Below are 22,554 nucleotides of genomic sequence, written 5' to 3'. Positions count from 1 at the left end.
CTCCCAGGAAACAATACTCCTTTGCTTTCTTCCAGCAGCTGGCCCAGGCACAGTCTGAGGGGCTTATGTAAGTCTGAGGAGAGAGTGCCAGAGACTGAGGTGACTGTTGCTTCTGACCCTTCTGCCTAGATAAGAAGGCTCCTGCATAGGCCAGTCCTGTAAAGGTTTTTACTGTTTTGAATGACCCACCTTGATCTGCACTGGTCTCGTACAGGTGGGACCTGAGGTCCCAGTACCTCCTGTTGTAAATGAGAACTTGCCGGGCTCACACATTCTTCACCACGCACAAGCTTGGCAGTCGGTGCTGCTAGATGCCGCCTTTTACTCTCATGAGCACAACTCTGTGCGGGGGCCTCTGAGACCCCATTTTGAAACTCACCTGGGCTTATGGGGAAGCCACGCTCTGTGGATGAAGTTTTATTCAGGGGGTGCTTGGAGGTTGTGTAGAAGAGGGAACTGTGAAAAAATTTAGGGGTGAATCAGAGCCAAGTATTGCTGTATCCCCAGTGCCCTGAACAGTGTCCGGTACATGATAGGGGCACAATAAATACATTTTTGGACAAATGGAATATAATCTTGTGCTCTCAAAGAATCTTGATGTTATTTCTAGGGCTTGTGGGTAGTGGTAATACTATTATCAGGCAGGTTTATTGAGAGCTAAAATGCAAGATCTGGTTTATATCACAAGTAACCCTTGCATGTCCCCTTTCCCTGGGGTTATCCTGGTTGCAGGCAGTGGTGCCCAGTGGTTGGATCTGAGCCATCTTGTTTCAAAGAATCAGGCTGCATAAGAGGCTTCAGTTTAACCACAACGAAGGACAGTCTGGACAATGATAGTGGTCCATCAACAGCTATATTTGAACATTTATTTATCCAGATGAAGACTGTCTCAGACAGAGGGAAGAGCAAGGGCCCTGAGGTGGTGTATTGGTCAAGTTTTAATCAGGAACAGAAATGACACCAATAATTTGAACAAGGAGAGTTTGATGCAAAGTCTAAGTAGCCAAAGGTGATTAACTACATAATGGGATAAAAGCGGACTACAAGGGATATGGAAGTAGCAATCACAGCAGCTTCTGCCTCCAGAGCTGGTGGAGATGAACCGGGAGGGAAGGCTATGACTTTTACAGGAAAACATAGCCTGTGGGGGATGAGAAAACCTGCCAGAGGTGACAGACCTGGGTCAGAGATACTCTGTAGAAGCAGACTCATTTGCCAGAGAGTCTAGTGGAGCCAGTCCACTGACCTGCTTAGACCAGTTCTGTCAACCCTCTAACACCCCAGAACTTGGTGGCTGCTGCACCACAAGTAGCACATTGAAAGGAAGTCCCTTCTTTATACTATTGCCTCCTAGTGTCCTTCCCGTATTACCTATTGTATCTAATGATGAATCCTAACGTCCAACCATCTGGCAAAGGAGAAGTGTTTACAGGGTCCAGCCTTAGTATCACAAAGCTGGGCAAAACAAAAACAAAAACAAAACAAAACAGCACCAAACAATACATTGATAACTGGTACAGTCTACCCTTTTGGCAACTCAGTTTCCTTATGTATAGTCCTGCACACATTTGAACTTCCAAACAACTGAAACAACTCTGTTTCCACTTAACAAAGCTGTAGCTGTATTTGTACAAAGAAGAGCTCACACTTTCTCCAAACTGAAAACAGTTACAATAGACATTATATCCATTGCCAACAGTATTCAGTACTTTCAAATTTGGTCACAGTTCCATTGAAAATTTTGTTACTTAATGGCTAAGTTATAAAGTTGATTTTCTCTCCTTTAAAACTTTTTTCCTAATGTTTACTTATTTTTGAGAGGGAGTGTGTGAGAGGTAGAGGGGCAGAGAGAGGAGACACAGAATCAGAAGCAGGCTCCAGGTTCTGAGCTGTTAGCACAGAGTCTGATGCAGGGCTTGAACACACAAACAGTGAAATCATGACTTGAGCTGAAGTCAGATACTTAACCGTGTATATAAAATAGTAAGGGAAGGAAGAAAAAGAAAATAGTTACAATTTACAAATAAATACGTATACAAAAAGAAAATATGTAAAACGAATACAATCCTTGTAGTTGGACACTAAGTCATAGTTGATATTTCTCACTTCTTTACTTACGTTTTTCTTTGTTCTGAGCCAGAAACTTAAGTTTCTGGTTGGGGGTTCTTATCCTGATAGGGTGACCCAAACTGTCATTTCTGAAGGGTCTGAATCTTTGAGTCTTGACTTTTTCTTTTGTTTGTTTGCTAGTTTTCAATTAACTGTCATCAGCGTTGGTGGTATAGTGGTGAGCATAGCTGCCTTCCAATTAACTGTCATCATTAGGTATGGAAATATTCTGAGTTCCAGAAATAGTTTCCTTTGTTCCCTACTAGGTAGGGGCAACACAATTTCCCATTGGCAATTGTGATCAATCACTCCAGCCTGTAGAGCTCAGCATATGGATCTTGCCTGTTGGTTCAGCATAAGGATCCCTAAATAGCCAAGTGGTAGTCTCATCTTCCAAATCAATGGAACCATCATGTCTTTTGATAGAAGCACTTCTTTTTAAAAGTTTTTTAATTTTTTTTTTTTTGATACAGACAGAGACAGAGCATGAGAGGGGGAAGGGCAGAGAGAAGGAGACACAGAACTGGAAGCAGGCTCCAGGCTCTGAGCTAGCTGTCAGCACAGAGCCCGTCACAGGGCTCAAACTCACGAACATGAGATCTGACCTGAGCGGAAGTCAGAGGCTTAACCCGCTGAGCCACCCAGGCGCCCCAGCACTTCCCCATTTGGAACTAAGATGTCCAAACCAGAAAAGCTCATGGTTGCTGAATAGGAAGTGAAAAATTCTGCCAATGTGTTTTTAGGTATAATAGTGCAGAGAGCTTCTCTCGCTTCCGGTCTTTGATTTGGAGGGTATATATGTATTCCGGCTGTGTGGGAGATAGCACCATATAACGGCTTCTGATTCAAAGCATGTATTTCAGCCTGTTAGACCCCATCCTTTCAGGGTGCGGTCTCACAATTGATACTGTAACTGAGTTTTCAGAAGTCATTCCACCTTTCAATCCAGTCAGCTGCTTCCGGGTAATGGGATATTGTGGGAAGATTCTATGGGCGTGAGCCCAGTGCTATACTTTCTTTGCTGCAAAATTAGTTCCTTGACCAGACACAATTCTGTGAGGTATGTATCTATCATCCAAGTACATGGGCTCCCACTCTGACTGGTGGGACACAGTGGTGTTTTAGTTTCTTAGCAATTAACATCAATTCAGAGCCTGTGTCTACTGATCCCTTAGAGTCTGCATATTTCCTTTTCCCAGTGCCCAACTACTGGCAAATGGCTACAGATATCCTCAGGGAAGTCTTGAGGAATGTTTACTGTATATACTTGTGGCCATTCTGCAGAGTGTCTCCCCTTCAACCAATGGTCTATGGATCTGTGAATTGGCTCAGGACTGGAAACTGGATGAAAAGTTGAGTCTCTATGGCAGTGACTCAAATCAGATTTTTAACAACAGAACTAGAAGTTTTTCAGTTATATAGATGCAGGTTGGCAAACTTATTTATTTAAAAATTTTTTAATGTTTATTTATTTTTAAGAGAGAGAGAGAGAATGGGGGAGAGGCAGAGAGAGAGGGGGACACAGAATCCAAAGCAGGCTCCAAGCTCCATGCTGTCAACACAGAGCCCAATGCGGGGCTCAAACTCACAAACTGTGAGATCATGACCTGAGCTGAAGTAAGACACGTAACCGACAGAGCCACCCAGGCATCCCTGGGTTGGTAAACTTTTATTGAGAAAAGACAAATAGTAAAAATTTAGGCTTTGTAGGCCAAACAGGCCTTGTTGCAACTACTCAACTCTATAGGTATAGCAGGAAAACAGCCATAGACAGTATGTAAACGCATGGGTGTAGCTGTGTTCCAATAAAACTTTATTTATAAAAATAGGTAAGGGCTGGATTTGGTCCTGCCATGGACCTAGCCATATTTTAATAGGAGATCTCTTTTATTACTATATGATCAATTAACCACCACTTGAGATCCCAATTGGCCAAAAGCATTCTGATTACCTTTGTTCCTGCTCCTCTTTATGTAGTAAATGTGTTCACCTTGTCACGTAGTGACATGCTGCCTCTTGGCCTAACTCCAGGATTTCATTAAACCTATTGAAATCAGTGTAGCATCCCCATGGCCATATCTAGTCTATAAATGAGAGTAACCACAGAGCTTTGAAAGGATGCAGGTACTCCTTCACTAATTTGTTTCTCAAAATCTTAGTGAAGGGAAGGTCCTCTAAGCCTTCTCAGGGAATGTGGTTGAGGGGATGGGTATGCATGTTACACATGATAAATTCATATCAACATTTCCATCTTCCTAAGCATTCAGATTCCTTTGTTTTTATCAGATCGTGGAAACGATGGCATCTCACTCTCATTAAGCAGAGGACACTAGTGAGTCCAAGAGTCATTGACCACTTACGGTGTTACAGCCACTTCTTCTAGCTGCATAATTTAAAATGTAAAATCTGGGATCTCTAGTAAGTACCTAAGTATAAATTAATTTGGTTTGATACCGAGTTTTATTCCACTCTCCATGTTTTTTTTTTTTTTAAAGTTTATCTATTTATTTTAAGAGAGAGAGAGGGAACAAGCGGGTGGGGGCAGAGAGACTTGGAGAGAGAGTAAATCCTAAGCAGGCATTATGCTAATGAGGGGCTCTATCTCATGAACTGTGAGGTCATGACCTGTGCCGAAATAAAAAATTAGATGCTTAATCAACTGAGCCAACCAGGTGCCCCTCTACTCTCTATGTTCTAACTCCCTTTGAATCTAACCCACATATTTCCTAGGTTTATAAGTCTTATAATTCATTTCTTCTTGGGTCATGCTGTGTGTTTGAGCCCCTGAAACATGCTGAGATTTGACCCAAGTTGTGGGTCTAGTAGCAACAAGAGGTGATGATAGTGCATCTTGAGGATAATAAGCATTCCTTTCAAAACCTCTGCCCGAGATGAAGTTATCATAGAGTTTTCCAACAAAGGAAGGTTAGTCTTTGTAGCACTGATCTGCTTCTGTTGCAAAGGGGTGCTCAGAGTGACTTGCAGATTTTAGAATCTCAACTTCATTTGAATCCTACCAGATTTCTCCATCCATGTTTCAAGGTCTCATTATTTCTCAATCAGTGTTCTAATTTTCACTTAGGAAGCTTGTAAAGGCTGTCAATCCAACTGCTATTGTAATTCAGCCACTTCCTTAAATTTGTCCTCGATATTCAGCAATATTGGTTATAAGAAATAAAATATTATATTAGGACTGTGGTAGAAGCTTTCTGATTCTCAGATTATGTGCCTGAGCTTGTCTTTTTCTTCCCGTAAGTAATGCAATGCACTCGGGAAAGTCAGTTCCACACCACAATCCTTGTCATTACTACTGCCATAATAATAAGTGCAACAGCTCTTTGGGCTCCCAAACACATGTCACTCTATGTTATGGAAAACTGGCATCCACTTTCTACTGGTAAAGAACTCAGTACTGCCCTCAGATGCTAATAAATGATCAAACTCATCTCCCATTCCTATCATTGAGGGTCTGTCTCCTCAGGCCATTCCAGTATCAATTCTGTATCAGGGTTCAATCAGGAGACAGATCTCACACCAGTAATTTGAATAGAAGAAATTTAATATAAAGAATTGTTGCTTATAAAAGTGGTTAACTCAGCCAGAGTGGCTAAAATGAACAAATCAAGAGACTATAGATGCTGGCGAGGATGTGGAGAAACGGGCACCCTCCTACACTGTTGGTGGGAATGTAAACTGGTGCAGCTGCTCTGGAAAACAGTGTGGAGGTTCCTCAAAAAACTATCAATACAACTCCCCTATGACCTAGCAATAGCACTGCTGGAATCTACCCAAGGATACAGAAGTGCTGATGCATAGGGGCACATGTACCCCAATGTTCATAGAAGCACTTTCAACAATAGCCAAATCATGGAAAGAGCCTAAATGTCCATCACCTGATGAATGGGTCAAGAGATGTGGTATATACACAATGGAGTACTACATGGCAATGAGAAAGAATGAAATCTGGCCATTTGTAGCAAAATGGATGGACCTCGAGGGAGTCATGGTAAGCGAAGTAAGTCAGGCAGAGAAGGACAGATACCATATGTTGTCTCTCATAGGTCTAACAGGAGAGACCTATTGCCATGCTTTTTACCATAGGAGACTATGGGAATGGGAAAGGTGGGGGAAAAGAGTTGGGGAGAGGAAGTGAGGCAAATCATGAGAGATTTTTGAATGCTGAGAACAAACAGGGCTGAAGAGGAAGGAGGGAAGGGGAAGGGGTGTGAAGGTCATAGAGAGAGGCACTTGTGGGGAGGAGCACTGGGTGTTATATGGAAACCAACTTGGTAATAAACTATATATTTTAAAAAGTCTCAAAAAAATAAAAGGGGTTAACTATCAAACTAGAAGAAAAAAGCAGCTACCATCTCTAGGGCTAAGGGAGAGTAGTTTAGGAAGGAACCAAGAACTTAGAAGAGCGCTCCTGACCACTCACCTCAAGGCTGACTCAGACCTTGGAGAGGCTTGGCTGCTGTAGGATTACACAGCCTTCCAGTGCTAAGGAAACTTGCCAGAGGGCATGGGTCAGAGTGCGTCCATAAACATGGCCTTTTCCATGGTGGAGAAACTTGCTGGAGGGCATTGGCTGGCTGGAGTTGGTATGTAAAAGCTACTGAGATGACCAGTACCAAGCCTCCCACATACTGCTCCATGGCTATGTGTCTAAAAATAGCACACTGAATTGTGAAAGAAAGTCCCTTTATTTTGCAATGGCCTTGTAATGGCCTTTCAGTGCCTCTATTTACAGACTATACGAACACTGAGCTAGCTGGCAAAGGAGAAAGGTTCATAAGGTTGAGTTCTAGTATCACAGAGCAGGGTAAAAAGCATGGCAATAAGTTGATAACTGGCAAAGGGATGAATACATTTTATGTGTTTAATGGACAGCAAGAAGGTCAGTATAGTTGGGAGTGAGTGGGATGGGACAGTGGTGGGAAATGAGGTCTGAGGAGTAGAGGGGTAGGTGACATGAGACACTTAAGGCTTTATAGATCATGGTAAAGACTTCCAATTTTTTTAATGTTTACTTATTTTTGAGACAGAGAGAGACAAAGTGTGAACAAGCGAGGGACAGAGAGAGAGGGTGACACAGAATCTGAAACAGGCTCCGGGCTCTGAGCTGTCAGCACAGAACCTGATGCGTGGCTCAAACCCATGAACCAAGATCATGACCTGAGCCGAAGTCAGATGCTGAAACGACTGAGCCACCCAGGCGTTTTGGTATTTAATCCAAACGTGATGAGAAAGCATTGGACAATTGAGAGCAGGGATGTGATGTAATCTGATTTATTTTAATCAGCTTAACAGTTACCCACAACCCTATATAGTCCAATTTATTTAAAAAGGTCAGTCTGAGAATAGTAGATTTTAGGAGCAAGAGTGGAGGTAAAGGAGACTCTGTCTACCAAGTGGCATCTAACCCATGCTGCATCTTTTTTAGACTACACTCCCTTCTGGGTTCTAACCAGAATGACCAAATGTCTTCATTGGACTGAACAACTATGGGACCAGGCCTTCTTTACTCTCAGAAGTCCTAGTTGTAGACAACATACCATGTAGCCATCCTAATTCTAACGTATCTCAAATTCTCTCCTTTCCTGAGCACAAGCCTGACATTTTAATATTATGTAGGTAGAATTTCTAGAGGTGACTGCCACTCATTGCTATGTTTGGAGAACACCTGAAGTACAGGTAGTTCAACAAGATCCTTTCCCTCAACACTCAGAGTCTTCTCTTTCTTTCTCCTCCTATAGCCTATCAGTCCCAGCCCGTTAGTCTGATCCCTGATGAGAGTGCTGGCATTCCTCTAACTTAAGATGCTCTAGATAGGACTAGGAGAGAGCCCCCCCTGACAGTAGCTTGAGTTTGAGGACTACTACACCTTCAAAGGAGTTTTCAGAAGTCTTTCCAGTTTCCTAAGAAGAGGTTTAAGATGGCAGCCATGTGCAGAAGGTCAAGCCACCTTTCGTTTCTCTCTGGATCTTAGAACAGAGGCCAGATCACCTGCTTTATCTGACTACATTGCTTCCCCAGCCAAATCAAAATTCCTAGGTAGATGAAATAGAAGTTTGCCTCACTATGCCTCTGGTTCTTTTACTTAAACCCTTACCCTCTTGCACATATTTTTGTACCCTCCCTTCTGTCTCCACTCTCTCTCCTCAGTGCTGACAACAATTGCTCCCATTTCCCATCAAAACCTCTCAAATCTTTTACTTATACCCTCAGACCTCTGGTTTCCCCTAAGATGTAGTGGAAGGAATAAAAGAAGCTTAAAAAATTTCCTCTCCCAGGGACCTTGCATTTTAATAGAAATCAGTCTGTTACCAGTAGTTCAAAATGTTTGGTGTAAATGAGAACTGGGAAAGCTTGCTGAAATGCATATTGATGGACTCCAACCTCGAAGTATCTGATTTAATAGCTTTGGGATAAGGACAAATTTGGGGTTAAAACAAGGATATGTATTCTTTTAAATTTTTTTAAAATCTATTTTTGAAATAGAAAGAGAGAGGGAGGCAGGGAGAAAGGAAGACTGAGAATCTCAAGCACTGGCAATGCAGAGCCCGATGCAGGGCTCAAACACAGGAACCATGAGATCATGACCTGAGCCGAAATCAAGAGCTGGTTGCTTAGCTGATTGAGTCACCCAGGAGCCCCAGGAATCCATGTTCTAATCAAGCCTTCCAAGCGATTCTGCTGGGTGGTTCAGAAACCACACTTTGATAAGAATTACCTAAGTTAAAAAGAGAAGACATGCTAGAATTGTATGTGTCAATTGTGAAGAGAGAAGGCTTTGCTGAGTATCAGGAATCATGCCACAGAGATAATGACATTCAAATCTATAACTATATTTTCTGATTCCAAAATTGTGTCACCTGGAATCTCAATGGAGTATCATTGAAACACTTGGGCTAAATGGTCAACTTTTGTGATGGGGGATTTTGATGTTCTTTGAACTGATCAAGTGCCAAGTCCTGCCCTGCCTCTTCTTCCTGTGGGATTCCCCAGGAAATTATATACATGGAATTGTAGTCAATTAGAAAATAAACGTTACTCTATCATTAGCCAGAATAATGTCTGGGAATGTACAACACAACGCTCTGTGAAGGCTGGATTGGAGCCCGTCATTTTGGCTCATGGTCAGTTCAGGGTCTTCTGCTCCCCCACTTTCCACAAATTCTTGGGCTAATATATCCATATATACTGTGAAGAGCAAGAGATTGAGAGACTGCTGAGCCACTTACCTGACAAGCCATATGGAAACAAAGGGAGAAAAAATAAGAAAGAGATAAAGATTTATTTTAAAAAATGCTTAGTTTTGGTCACTACAGGGAGGCTAGAAAATTAAAAGACATGAAGGAGTCTCTTGTATGTATACTGATTTTTTTTTTTTTTTTTTTTACCATGCAGTAATCCAGCTCATTAGCAAGTGTGGCTCTCTGACCGTCAGATCAACAACCACATCTTCCTTTTGGGGAGAAAGGAAGAAATGGGCAGAAGTGGACCTGATGTAGGAAGAGGGTTTGAAGGCCAGGCCAGACCTAAACAGCTGACACCAAATTGTAAAGCAGAAATGAGGCCCTGCACGCACAACGGATGCCTCAGTTAGGTGGCATGCTCCAATGGTTATGTTTAATTGCTGCAATGGGCTATCCCTCCTTTTACTCCCATTCGGGAAAGCATACAAAATGCAAGGCAAAGTAATTTCGTTATAGGGTAAATCTTAAATTGATTCTCATTGGTTAAAAGTATCATTTACAAACTTTGGCAGTTTTGTAATGACTGGACCTGCTGATGGGTTGTGACCTTGTGGGCAGGTCCCTGTGGAGTACCTCTTAGCCTGCTCCAGTAGCTACTGTCCCCAGCTCTTTCACTCCTCTGTTCTCCTCATAGGACCCTAGACTTCAGAGCTCAGGGTCTGGGTGGTGGGCTAAGGAAGAGGGCAGCTCTGGAGAAGTAGGGAGGTTGGGTGATGTCTCTTAATTCTTAAAATGGACTCGATCCTCCATGGGCAGGAGGTTTCTGTTGTTATAATTGTATTCAACTAAGACACATGGACTTCTGGGACAAATTATTTTTACACAGGGAATTATTCTGGAGGCTTTGTCAGAGCCAGTTTAATAATAGAACAACAACAAAAAAAGAACCTTGCATTTCTAATCTTTAATATACATAATCCGATCTCTCCCCTCCCTCCTCCTTTTTTCCCTTCCCTTCCTCCTCCCTTCTTCCTTTCATTCATTCAAAACCAATTTTATGCCTTTCCAAATACTGGGGGGGGCGGGGGGGGGGAGGGCGGTGCTGCTCTTCTAGTTTGTGGATCATCTATTCAATTCCTCCTATTCTCTTTCCTTGTCAACTTTTGACTGTTTTCTGTTAACATTTTCATTGGAAGGAGTAGATAAATTGCTGAAATAATGTTAGAGATTATCATTGGATTCAGATTTCACATGTTTTCCCGGCTTCCCACTCCTGTGGAGCTTCTGAGAGGGTGATCTGTAGTTAAATGTATTTTTGTAACCTGTAGGAAACATGAGAAGAGGGTTGTGGAAGATACGATTAAACCAGTGTAGACATTGTTAAGAAATTTATTTGCAATTCTTGTTTTTTGTTTTTTTGTTTGTTTTTTAAATAACATCATTCCTTAGATAAAAATGCAATCTTACAGGAATATACATAGCGTCTCACACAGAGATGACCCTGAAGCTCTTCTTGAAAGGTTACCCCTTCTAGATTCCCTGGCCTTTCTCAAGAGTGAGAAGGCGCAGCCTTTGACAACGGGATTATTTGATGATTACAAACTGTACAACAGTATTTACAACAGTAAGACCGTGAAGTCGTGGAGCCTGGAGAGGAAGGTGTGGGGTGTGCAAGGGTGTGGGGGGTGGTGACAGGCAGTGGGATGACAATGGAGGCACCGCTCATCTTTCTGTGAAGCTCTGAGAACAAGCAGGATACAGATTGGCTCAGGCCTGAGCAGAAGGACATGAGGAGAGAATGATGTATCTGGAGCCTCTTACATGGATGGGAATTTTTCTTGGATGCTATAGGTATTAAAACAGGACGATTAAGAGAGTAACGGACATTCGGTGCTTCACCAGCTAGGGGACCCATCACCCAATTTCTTAACGAACTTGTCTGTTTTTCTACAGGTTGTTCTCAACTACTACCAGTACAGATTTGTCCAAATTGGTTATGCCTCTGATATCCACGCCTATTTGGTGCTAGACCTCATTCCCATGAGGCTCTGGGGGAACAGCACATGTTCTGGGCAGGGCAGGAAGCAGCTATGGGGTGGTGCATAATCTAGTTGAGAAACCAAGAGATGGATTCCAAACTTGGGGGAGTGTGATGCAGCTTGATGCATGGACGGTATGATGTGTGCAAGCATAAAAGAGCCCATAGCATCTGGGTCGCTGGAGTTGCCTTGTGAAGGAGCCCTTTGCACAGGGTTATCTGTTTACAACTGTCTACCCTTGATTTCCCAAGTTTTTTTTCTTTTAAGCTTTGATATAGTTTCTTCATGTTGGGAAATCTTACGGTGGGGGGGGGGGGAGCTTGGTACAGGACGCAGTGACCAGTCCTCTTTTATTCCTCCTGTGACTCTACAGAAGGGAACTTTCTCTTCTCTTCCTTCCTGGTTGCGGGCTCAGGAGAGACCTCATGCAGGGGGTCTGAAACCTGCAGCCCTTGGCATCCCTTGGCAGTGACTCCGTGCTGAGGCTGGCGCCCACTCACCCTCGCCTTCCTCATCCCCCTGCCTGTACACTCCAGGGCTCCAAGCATATCGGAACAAGAGTTCTTCAGGCTTAAGCTGCAAATAGGAACCATCCTGTCCATTTCCACAGTTCTTCACATAGAAATCACCCTCCCTTAAGATGTACAACCTCTTCCACCAAGAGATTTTTCTGATAATGATCTAGGTAACATATTTCCTTATGTATGAGGTACATGAGTGATTTGGGGATGGCAAATATGTAGTAAATGTCTGATTTACGGTAGATTAAATGTCATGCTGCCCTTTCTAGGAAACTTATGCAAGTCATTTTAGATTCTGGGAAATGGAATGCATGGGATGCCCCCCAAAAGAGAGTGCACAGCACTCTGGGAAGAGGCCAGCATCTGATCTGAAGGGAGAATATTTGACTCTGGTGATGTGACATTTCAAGCTGTTGTTTAATTATCTCGTCTGTGTCTTGTATTTCTCAATTTAGTAAAGACTGAGGGGGTTTTTGTGGACAGGCCCAACTCTGACTTACTCTCAGTGTTGAATCGATTTGTTCAACTTAGCTGGCAATCTCTAATTCCCCTTCAGAGACCCATCAAAAGGCTTTCCTAGATACTGGAGAGCTGAAGAGTCTATACCACTGCATCTGCTGTGGAGCAAACCCCTTAAAATCGTGTGAGGGAAAGGTCTTGATTTTAGAAGTAGTAGTATTTCTCAGTGTAGATAAGTAATATTTAGTTCACAGTAATAATAGGTTCAGATTGCACTATTTCTACCCAGGGAAGTTACTCTGGTTCTCTCTCCACAGTGCTGAGCCCTCTGGGAGGACACTATCATGTGTGTAAAGCTCAACCTCTTCACTAGCACCTGTTTCTTAAGGAAGTGTGTATGTGTGTGGTGTTCCAGTGTCTCCCCAACCATGTGGAAGTCTGGCAGAAACCACCTGTTCTATCGATGTCTGGCTCCAGAGCAAAGTTTCATTGCTTTGAAATAAAGTTAAAACCAGAACTAGTTTCACAAAGAAATTATGGAAGAATCTGCTCATTGGACTCCTCTCAACTCTTCTGTTGAGTAGACGGAGTGGGGGGGGGAGGCTGAGGACAAAGGAGGGTGGGCAGGAGTCTGGAATGGAGAGAAAGGCTTGGGGGAGGGGAAGAGCCCTTCCCCGACAGTTGTAGGATGCTATGCTCTCTTGTCTCTTTTCCTTGTGTCTCCTCAGAGGGAACTGATGGGGAACTCAGGTGTGATGACCAGGAGCTTCGCTGTAAGTGACATTAGGCCTCCCTTCATACCTTCCAACTGACCAGAGCCTGTTTTAAGTGGCATGCTGGCTAATACAAGGGGAGGGACACCAGCAGAGAGGAAAGATAGGGTGGCAGATACCCCACATCTAGCCAAAGAGTTTGTCTGGTAAAACAATGCCAGATGGAAATTTTAGTTTTCTCTTTTTCTAAAGGTGATCCTTGACGCATCAGACTTTCCCCTGTACTGGCCTTTATACGTGGTTGAACTGGACACTTCTTTCCACATAATGGGAACAGGTGCATAAAAGGTTGAGACCTGCCCTTTGAGTTGGCCAATACTGTCCCCTGACCAGAGCCATGTCTTTAAAAAAATAGAACTTGCCTGTACTCTTATCAGTGAGGTTTTTTTTGTTTTGTTTTGTTTTGTTTTTACTAACTTGGGGCTTAAATGGGTTTTCTTGAAACCAGATTGCCCTTTTCTGGCCTCTTTACTAAATGGTTTCTAACTCTTAGACAATGATATTTCTTTTTTTTCTAAGTCCCTCAGGACAGAGATGCTTTCATACTCCTTAGCAACATTTATAATTGTGCTTTCATGAGGCTAAAAACCTGACTACCAGGGGCATTCTGTATTCCTAAACTAGGTTCTTGCTATATGTCCTAGGAATGATGGGCATGCATCAACTGGCCTCCATGAAACCGTTTCGACAACTTCCAAACTCTTCATTTTCAGGGTGTTCTTATTTCTCAGAAAGATATTTACCTTAGCATTGAAAGGTACACTTCTCCTGTGGTTGCCTTGCTATCTTTAGGTGAATGATCAGAAGTTCTGGAAGGAAAATGGCTGTGAGAAAATGATAGTTTCACTTCAGACAAGCCCTTGAGATTTGGAAGCAGTGTCACAGGAGAAAGACAGAAGAAGGAAGCCTTGTCCCTTTGTCCTTGGACCTCCCAGGCAGAGGGCAGCCTGTCAGACTTAGAAGGTGAGAGGAGGAACTATAAGTAACAGCCTCTGAAGCAAAGCAGAGAAAAAATCATGGATCAAGCCAAAACCTAGGAGAACATTCTCTTTCTGTTCAAGACCAAAAAGAACTTTCTAGAAACAGGCAGAAAGGAGACAACTGAAAATCACACACACAACTAATTACTGAAAAGCCCAAGTATGGAAATAAGAGTCTGGGCCATTCAGAGGACAAATAAGTCACGTTCACCACCCCCCGAACTTACACTGCGCTTCTTCCAGTCCTGCTGGTCCTCAGCCATTAGCAGCTTTCTCCTGCCCCTCATGGGTTCTTAGAGGATCTGAGTTATGTTTTACAAGGTGATGGGGCAAGTTCTGCTCTAAGTGAGCGTCACTTAATGGATGAGGTTCATGATTTCATGACGGACTTAACCAGTCTGTCATGATGACAAGTATTTTATGTCAGCCTTTTACCAAGTGACCATGAGGTCATGCTAGAAAGACCCCATGGCTCGAGACAGCCTCTGCAGCTGGCCAATGAGATTTGGTGATGCAGAAGAAGTCCAAAAGGAAAAAAGAAACAGCAGGAAGGCTGAGTGAGTGTGTGAGTGTGTTGTGTGTGTTTGTGTGCATGTGGTCAATTAAGATCCCAAATTTCTATCCAGGGCCCAAATGTACAGCAAGAACCAGGTATTAATACAAAAGGGCTCCCCTCTCTCTTATAACTAAAATCTTAGCAGCACAGTGGCAGATACCTTGGGAAACTAGACAAAGGGTGGTACCTAACTGTAATTTCTAGAAGGCCTCCACAGCACTGAAAACAAACCAAAAAAGATTGGATGGGTTGGGCTTGGAGAAACAGGAAGAAACCCTTCTGCTTCTAGACTGTCAGCTAACCTGGGAGTATCCAGCACATTTCTCCACTTTTTCATGAATCAATCCTTGAAAGTGAAACTCATCTTCACTGAGAAATGGACTTTCTCCAACTTTAATGTCTAGGCTGCTCATATAAGGAGAGCACCTGGGCCCAGAAGACATTCAATAGGTAAATCCTGGATGAACGGTTGGGTCCTGTTTTCCCCACATCACTTCCTTTTCAACCATCACTGTTGAAATCTATCTGAAGGAAACAGCACTGACAGGATGATATTCTAGGTAGATGCATATGGGCCTAAGAGATGCTCCCGCAAAGTCTCTGGTTCCACGATCACTGTGAACTCCTGACACTTCCTCCCTGGTGGCCCTGGTCCCCTCCATGGCTGCCACACACACTAGGGTAGGTCTGGAGGAAATCCTGCTCCAGAGCGAGGAAGAGATGAAGCGAACAACACAGAGCTGACTTTTGGATGGACAAAGATTTTACCTGGTCGCTGTTTTCCGGCCCCTGCCATCTGAGTTTGGGTAGAGCAGTTGCCAAGGGGAGGACTCCCTCCCTCCAACCAGCCCGGCTCTAGCTCCATCCTCTCAAGTCACTGAACACTTTCCTGAGAGAACCACTGAGGAAACTTTGTGCGGTGGAACAGCAAAGCCAGCCACCTCTCCCATGGGGGATCCTGATGCCAGCCCGGTGATGTCCCGTCATGGTGAAGGACTGTCCCTAGAGAAAGTCCAAATCAGAAAACTGGAGCAGAGTGGATAGAATGAAGACAGGAATTAGACATGTCCTGGTCTCTCAAAGCAAGATGTAGTATGAATATACTTATCATAGAGTTTTGGAGAAATTGAGGGAAACGGAAGCGAACACAAGATATGCAAAACAGTATTGTCCAAACCTGTTTGTGGATTGCAGAGTAATGATTTACACTGGTGATACCTTTACTCATTGTACAAATTAAAAGAATATTCGTTCCCTTTCCCCCAACCACATATAGAAAAGCACTCCAGAGTTAAAGGGTAAAGCTTGTCACACTCCAAATACAAAATGATTTACTTACATGCAGCAAAATATACAAGAAGTGAATTCAAAAACAAACTTAATTCAATTCATTATGTTCGCTTGGCACAATTGCAATTCAGTTTTAAAAAAATATTTGTAAAATACTGAAACTGACCTGAATTCAAGTATAGCAGTTTCTTCAACAGAAACATTATCAATGCAATAAAACATTACACGGAATATATCGAAGCAAAACGCCTTCTTGAGTTTTTCCCTTAAATTTCTCTGTGTTTTTTTTTTACATACAGTTTTAATGCCAACACAACTCACAATTGTATTTTTAAAATGAATATTATTGCATTGTTTTTGCATATCTTGTGGGACAGAAAATGCAAAGAGTTACTGATTCCCGTTTCAGAAGCAGAGACAGTGGTTTGTTTTTGCTTTCAAATGGCCCCAGATTCAGATCTCCCCACAGTTAGACCAGAAAGGGGGAGCTACACACTCATTCACGCATGGGCGCACAACATGGGTGCCCATACACACGTAGGACATGTGCCCTGACAACCCACTACACACGTAGCACACACACTCACAGAGACTCCCATCCGTGCTTCCTCTCTCTGGCACCCACGGATACACCCAGCATTAAAAAGAACCCAACTCAATCACCCATATGTGCAAGACCACATCAAGTGCATTACCTTTAAATTATAAAACCAAACTCCAAAAATTGTTGTTACTACCTACGGAAATTATAACAAATTACTGCGCATACACAATGGCTGGTAAAACTCGCCTACAGCGGCTCCACTGAACCCACCGTAGAAAAAGAAAACCACAATCGTTTTAAATACAGTAAAACCAAACCTGGTTTACATTTGCAAAAGTGAAAACAGTAAGGTGGGTGGCTACAAGGCTTTGTAAACACTTCTTCCTCCCCTCCCTCAGGGAAAACAAGATGAAAATAAAACAAAACCCAAAAAAACCGAACACTGCAACATGCTATCAAGAAAAATGTCAAACCACAGAACAAAAGATCGCTCAACAGAAGCCCAGCACCACCTCCTCGCGTCAAGAGCTAGCTGGCTGCCCTTCCCCCCACGCAGGCCCAGCCGCGGTTCTGCAGCCGGGCGCCCAGCGCAGGCAGGGGGATCCCGACGCAGGCCGGTGGGCGTGGCCGGGGCATAGGCCGGGAGGCCACGCCCCCAGCCCTCCGCTGCCGGTTCCTGTGCTCCTGTGGCCTCTGGCTCTTCTTCCTCCCTCTCTGCTGGGATGGGGCTGGGTCCTCGCTGAAGTCCTACCCCTGCTTCCTTCTACAAATCCACAGGGCCCTGGCTCGATGGAGACAGTGAGGCTCGTACAGACTATGTGCAAAAAGATTTTTTTTTTTAAACAAGCAAAGTTGAAAGACACCCGTTTGACATAGGGTCCTTTTGGTGAGGGCTACCGCAGGAAGCTGAGGTTCTCTTTCATGCCCGGAGGCGAGGGCAGGCGTCTCTTCTCTTGCTCTCCCTCCCTGATTCTTCCACTCCTCCTCACCACTCTGCCTCTGTGCACACAACACAAACTGGGGTTGCTGCCTTCCATGCCCCCCGAAAAACTGACTCTCCACCACCACCCAACTCTGCGTCTTGTCCCAACGAAATGAATGAAGACGCTGTTCCGGTTAACTCCAGGTCACGAGAACAGTGAGGCACTTCTGAAACGAACCCATTAGGAACATTGAAACAAATAAAAAACCCAGCGTCTCCCCAGCCCTAGCTACTACAGGCTGCCGACGTGGGCTCTGCTGTCCTGGAGCTCCTCCTCGCTCTTCCGACACGCCAGGGTGGGCGCGCAGGTCTCGCCCTCTTGGCCCCCTGCTCTGTCCTGCCCTGGGTCCCTGCAGTTAACGAAAGGTAGTAGGGTGCCGTTGGGGCTCTGCTGAGCGCCCCCACTGAGGATGTTGTCTGCGGCGTTCTCCATCTCCTCTATGGTCATGTCACAGGCGTCAGCCAGCTCCTGGGTTGTGACCTCGATAAACTTGGGATCTTGAGCAAACTGCCCCAGTCCTTCTGAAATCAAGACCTGAAGCAGGGAGGGAGGACCATGAAGAAGAACCAAAGAGGAACATTATTCCTGGAGCTCAACTCTTCTCTTTAGGACTAGAGGAAGGGGCTTGTGATTGGTACCTTTGGGAAGTTGTGTGTGTGTGTGTGTGTGTGTGTGTGTAGGGGTGCTCACAGGAAAGGACTGAACAGTGAGCATTGCCCAAGGAACCAGGCAGGAGTGTGTGGGCTGGAAGAGAGATATTTTGGCTGGGACACTCAAAAACTCTTGTCAAACACATGAGAACTCGGCTCACAGAGGGCCCAGCAGGGTATCGCTGTGCTGCTAAGGCAGAACCCAGCCTTCCCTGTCTTTTCTCCTCCCTGCCACCCCTACATGCCTCTCATATTATTCTTGCCAAGAAACCTTCTCCTCCTTTTGTGAAACTTGTTAACCATTTGTTACCTTGTGCCCCTTGCCTATTGCTGCAATCCTATTTGCCTATTTGTGGGGCAAGGATCGTGGGGATGTGTGCAGAACAGCATGTCTGCACCTGCTTCTGCTCCAGCTCCAAAGGGCCAGCAGGTGATCCCAGAGCTGCTCCCTCCTTCCTAGAGGCCGCTTTAGTGACTGGCTTTGAGCCAAAGGGAAGGGATTCATAGTGAAGCCTGGAATGCCTTCCTCCCAGTTCCGTTTGTCCTGCTCCCCCATCCCATCACTCTTTATTTCCTCTCCTGCTCAAGTTTTCTTCAGAGCTCCCACCCTGTGGGATATGCCACACACGTTTATTTATTGTCTGTGTCTCCTCACTACTGCGTAAGCTCATGAGAGCAAAAAATGGTCTCTCAGCTGTCTCCCCGCACTTAGAGCCTGCACGTGGTCAGCACTCGGTGGAATCTGTGAACTGAATGAGGGATAATCAAGGTCAAGTTAGGAACAGGGTTTTGGCGCTGGAAGGGACCTTAGAAGTCATCTGGTTTAACTCTGCCTCCTGCATGACAGCCTGATGACTGGATGGGCACCGTCTCTGCCTGCATGTGCCCAGTGATGGCAGGCTCACTCCTTTACGGGAAAGCCCTCCTCATTTGGGAAAAGTTCTGTTGGAAAGGTCTTCCTCATGTGACCTGAAATCTGCCTGCGTGGCAGGTTGATCTGCTCCAGGCCCTCACTTAAGCCCCTTGCCCAGGAAGGACACGAGGGGCCTCACAGGTTTGAGATGCCTGTCGTGGCCTCCTAAGCCGTCGCCTGTCCAGGTTTGCTTCCCTCGTTCCCAGACAGTTCTTATAGGAAATGGTGTCTAGGGGCCTTGCCAACCCCTTGCGGTGTCTGTGCTTTTTTCAATTCGTCACAGTCCCCCAAAATGTGGTTGCCAGAACTGCACTGGCTGCTCTGGCCAGGGCAGAGCATGGAGGAGGCCGGAAGCACTCTTGTTTTAGAACAGTGATTGTCACCCCTGGCTGTGAGGGCTTTAAAAAATATCCATGTAATGTGTCCTTGGTTTCTGAAGCTCCCCAGGTTAATCTAATGAGCCCCAGGCTCGAGAACCACAGCTGCTGATACTGTACACACCCAGCCCAGGCCCACATTTGCATCTGGCGCAGTCAGAGCTCACCTCTGGCTGTACAGTGGTGCCGGGTTTCTGCTCGGGGTTCACTGGCCTACAGCAGGGATATGTTGTTCAGAACTTTCTCCTCCTGTGGCAGATCCAGCCCAATCAGAAGTCTCTAGGGTCTTGTGTGATCACCATTTTCTACACACTATGCCCTCCTTTGGTAGGCCCTGGGAGTCAGGGTCTTTCTGGCCAAGAGACTGGACATCTTGGGAAAGAACCAGATCTGACCTTCTCTGTTCTTCACACAAAGTCCCCTTGCTGCCCTCCGCCTTTCCTTCCCATCTGCCTGCTGTGCACCTCGGGGTCACTTACCGCTTCTACCAGGCTGCTGGCGCTGCCGTGGAATTGCCTGCCCCGGCCCCCAGCCTGGCCAGGCACAGTGAGGGACACCGGCCGGGCTCTCCGGATGGTGCTGCTGCCCCCACTGCAGGGTGTGGGCTCCCCGGACCAGGAACTGCAGTGGATGGACGGGAAGCTGCTGTTGAGTTTCTCGCTGGACTCGGCCCCCTCCAGCCGCAGGGTGGGGATAGGCTGTGGGGGCCAGCCTTGGCTGCCCAGTGTGGCTGGTGGGGTGGCACAGGGCCTGGGGGATGTGCTGGGGGAATGGCTTCTCTGGAGGAGGGGGCTCAGGCCTGCCACCGCCAATGCCTGCGGACACACAAGGGGCATGGGTTACTGCAAGGGGTCAGGCTTCTGCCTGTTCTTAGCAGCTGACGTTCCCAGCTAGCTCCACTCGCCTGGAGCCCACACCCATCATTTTCAGCCCTCTGAATCCCATCCCATCACGAACCAGTGCTCATGTCTGCCACCCTAAAATATATTTTGTGATCATATCTGTCTGCAGTGATCACTTTCTCCTCCAAATCTAGAAGGCTGCTAAGGAGTGGAATCAAGGTCGTCTGCTTCTCAGCACTGGCCTTATTGCCAGTCAGCTACGAATTCTCTAGCTTTTGGTTTTCCTGTGAGCGGTCTAGAAGGAACGCTGCCGTCATCAGCGGTAAAACCAGAACACACGAATGTCCTCTATCTACCTATCTTGCGGGGCTGACAGGAGGTTTAAGTGCAATATGGTCTGTGAAGGAGTATACTGTGCACCATAAGGTGTTAGACAAAAATCAGTACTTATTGTTTTAATTTTCACAATTAATCAGGCCATTAAGAATGTCCTGCTGATCCTTAGCTCAGCTTGTCTCTGCGTTATTGTCCAAATCATAAACTGTGCTGTGATTAGGCTATTTACATGTTGATTAGAACTAGACTATTTACTAACCCGCACGTCACCACCACATTGACCTGCTCTGAGGGGACGTGTCCACGAGAAAGTGTGCACCCACAGTGTCCCCCCAGCCCACCTCCCCTGCCCACAGCTCTTGATGGTCCCGTCCCCAGCTTGGGTCCCTGGTTCCGTGGAGATGTGAAGGAAGTGTGAGGCTATGCTCAGTACTCCAGAAAGTCCCGTGGAAATCGTATGTATGCTGGGAATGCCACATCGTTTAAACGAAACAGTGGATACTTTGAGCTGAAATAATATAAACTTAGCTGAACCACACAGGCCATCTTTTGAGCATTATAAGTTTTGATTGGTAGTTGAGTGCCCTTGGGTATGAGAAGAAATAATCTAATGCACAGGCCTATGGTGAGGGAGTATACAATTTGAGAGGTAAAATGTTTTGGAAATTTAGACCCTAATTTTCCCAGAGGTAAGAGACTGGGCTTTGGTCCTTTGAGGTTTGCATTAGTTCTATGATCCTGAGATTATGTTGGATATTGGTGTCTTGGATTTCACTGGCTTAGTTGGAGTCAGCCATGCCAAGAGGTACCTCACCTATCAAATCTTTCTGGACCTACTTTCCTTGAATATCAGTCTCTACTCCTGACCATGTTGCTGGGAGAGTCTTTGATCATTTCTGTTTCTGTGGATTTTGGAACTCTATGTAAGTACATCCATAACCCTGTAAGTAACTCTATATGTAAGCACATCCACCTGAGCGCTCTGTAGTGTAAGCCAATGTCTGTGGAGGGAACATCTGTACCATTGTAGGAAGAAAGGTGAGGCAGAATCCTGGCACTGCTGACCCTTTGGGACCATGTGAGGAGCTCCTGCTCACCAGTAGTTGCTATGTTTCCACCACGGGAAATGATAGACCTTGTTAAGGTTGTCACTTGTGTGGATAAGTGCCCTCATCAGGGGCTGTTAGGGTCAGGGGTTGGGACTATGAGTGGTCAAGTCAGGGAAGACTGAGTGGTGTCTTGGGATTTGCCATAATCGTGGGGGTTGTGTAGCCTGTGGGGTGGTGGCCAGTGATGTATCCAAAAGTCGAGGCTACCTGATGATGAACCAGATGCAAGGGCAGGACTGTCTTCTGAGAGATGTCTCCCCCTTGATTCTTCTGTCGCTTCAGACATTCCAGGTGGAAGGAGGCCCTTCTACCTGCAAAGCAGCCAAAGAACTGTGATCAGCGCAGGGAAAGAGGACACAGGCCTGCAAGGCTCATACCCTGGGGGGCTGCGGGGGGTGTAGAAGCCATGTTAGTGGCCCTTGGATCGCCTCCTCTACCATTTGGCTTCCATATCATGTAGCATATGGCCAAGTTCCACCCAGCAAGCCCTGCCCTTAGAATCCTATCTCATCACTGGGCAGCCATTGTGCAGGGTTGTCCGAGCCAGGCCACAGCAGTTTCTCAGCCACCCAAATGCCTGACCAGTCATCCTGGGGGTGACCCCTGGCTGGTCACATCTGGAGAGAGAGAGAGAGAGAGAGAGAGAGAGAGAGAGAGAGAGAAATGTGAGTATTTACCTAGTGAGGCTGAGCGGAGGAAGCCCCTCTTTGGAGATTGCCGGATGTCCCTCTTGTCCTCCTCGGGTGGTGTTAACTGCCGATTTTCATCATCCTGATAGGAGAGCCTGGAACAGAGAACTCCTGGGGCTTATTCCGGGAGGCCGAGAAGTGCCACCCTATAGAGATAGCTGCCACCCCTAAAGGCAATTTGCTTT

At 45.5% G+C, this 22,554-nt stretch overlaps 1 protein-coding gene and 1 long non-coding RNA gene across 3 annotated transcripts in view; one reads left to right on the top strand and one right to left on the bottom strand.

Moving 5' to 3' along the window:
- The first annotated feature begins 26 nt into the window (after positions 1 to 26).
- Positions 27 to 12,864, top strand: LOC115303405. 2 transcript variants are annotated; one of them, XR_003914034.1, is made up of 5 exons: positions 27 to 67; positions 4,396 to 4,527; positions 9,520 to 9,713; positions 11,884 to 12,032; positions 12,645 to 12,864. It is a non-coding gene; the product is annotated as an uncharacterized LOC115303405 (long non-coding RNA). The 2 variants fall into 2 exon arrangements; XR_003914033.1 differs by having other exon boundaries at positions 45 to 99.
- Positions 10,680 to 22,554, bottom strand: part of CACNA1C (calcium voltage-gated channel subunit alpha1 C) — a 721,004-nt gene continuing 709,129 nt past the window's right edge. Inside the window, exons 45-48 of the mRNA XM_029953179.1 lie at positions 22,358 to 22,464; positions 21,888 to 21,991; positions 19,873 to 20,208; positions 10,680 to 17,987 (exon numbers count right to left, since the gene is read on the bottom strand). Of these exons, the coding sequence (XP_029809039.1) occupies positions 17,685 to 17,987; positions 19,873 to 20,208; positions 21,888 to 21,991; positions 22,358 to 22,464 (850 nt within the window). The 3' untranslated portion in view covers positions 10,680 to 17,684. The remainder of the gene's footprint in view (positions 17,988 to 19,872; positions 20,209 to 21,887; positions 21,992 to 22,357; positions 22,465 to 22,554) is intronic.

Source organism: Suricata suricatta, chromosome 10 (assembly GCF_006229205.1).
Source record: "Suricata suricatta isolate VVHF042 chromosome 10, meerkat_22Aug2017_6uvM2_HiC, whole genome shotgun sequence".
NCBI classification, from domain to species: Eukaryota; Metazoa; Chordata; class Mammalia; order Carnivora; family Herpestidae; genus Suricata; species Suricata suricatta.
This window is presented reverse-complemented; position numbering and strand designations above follow the sequence as displayed.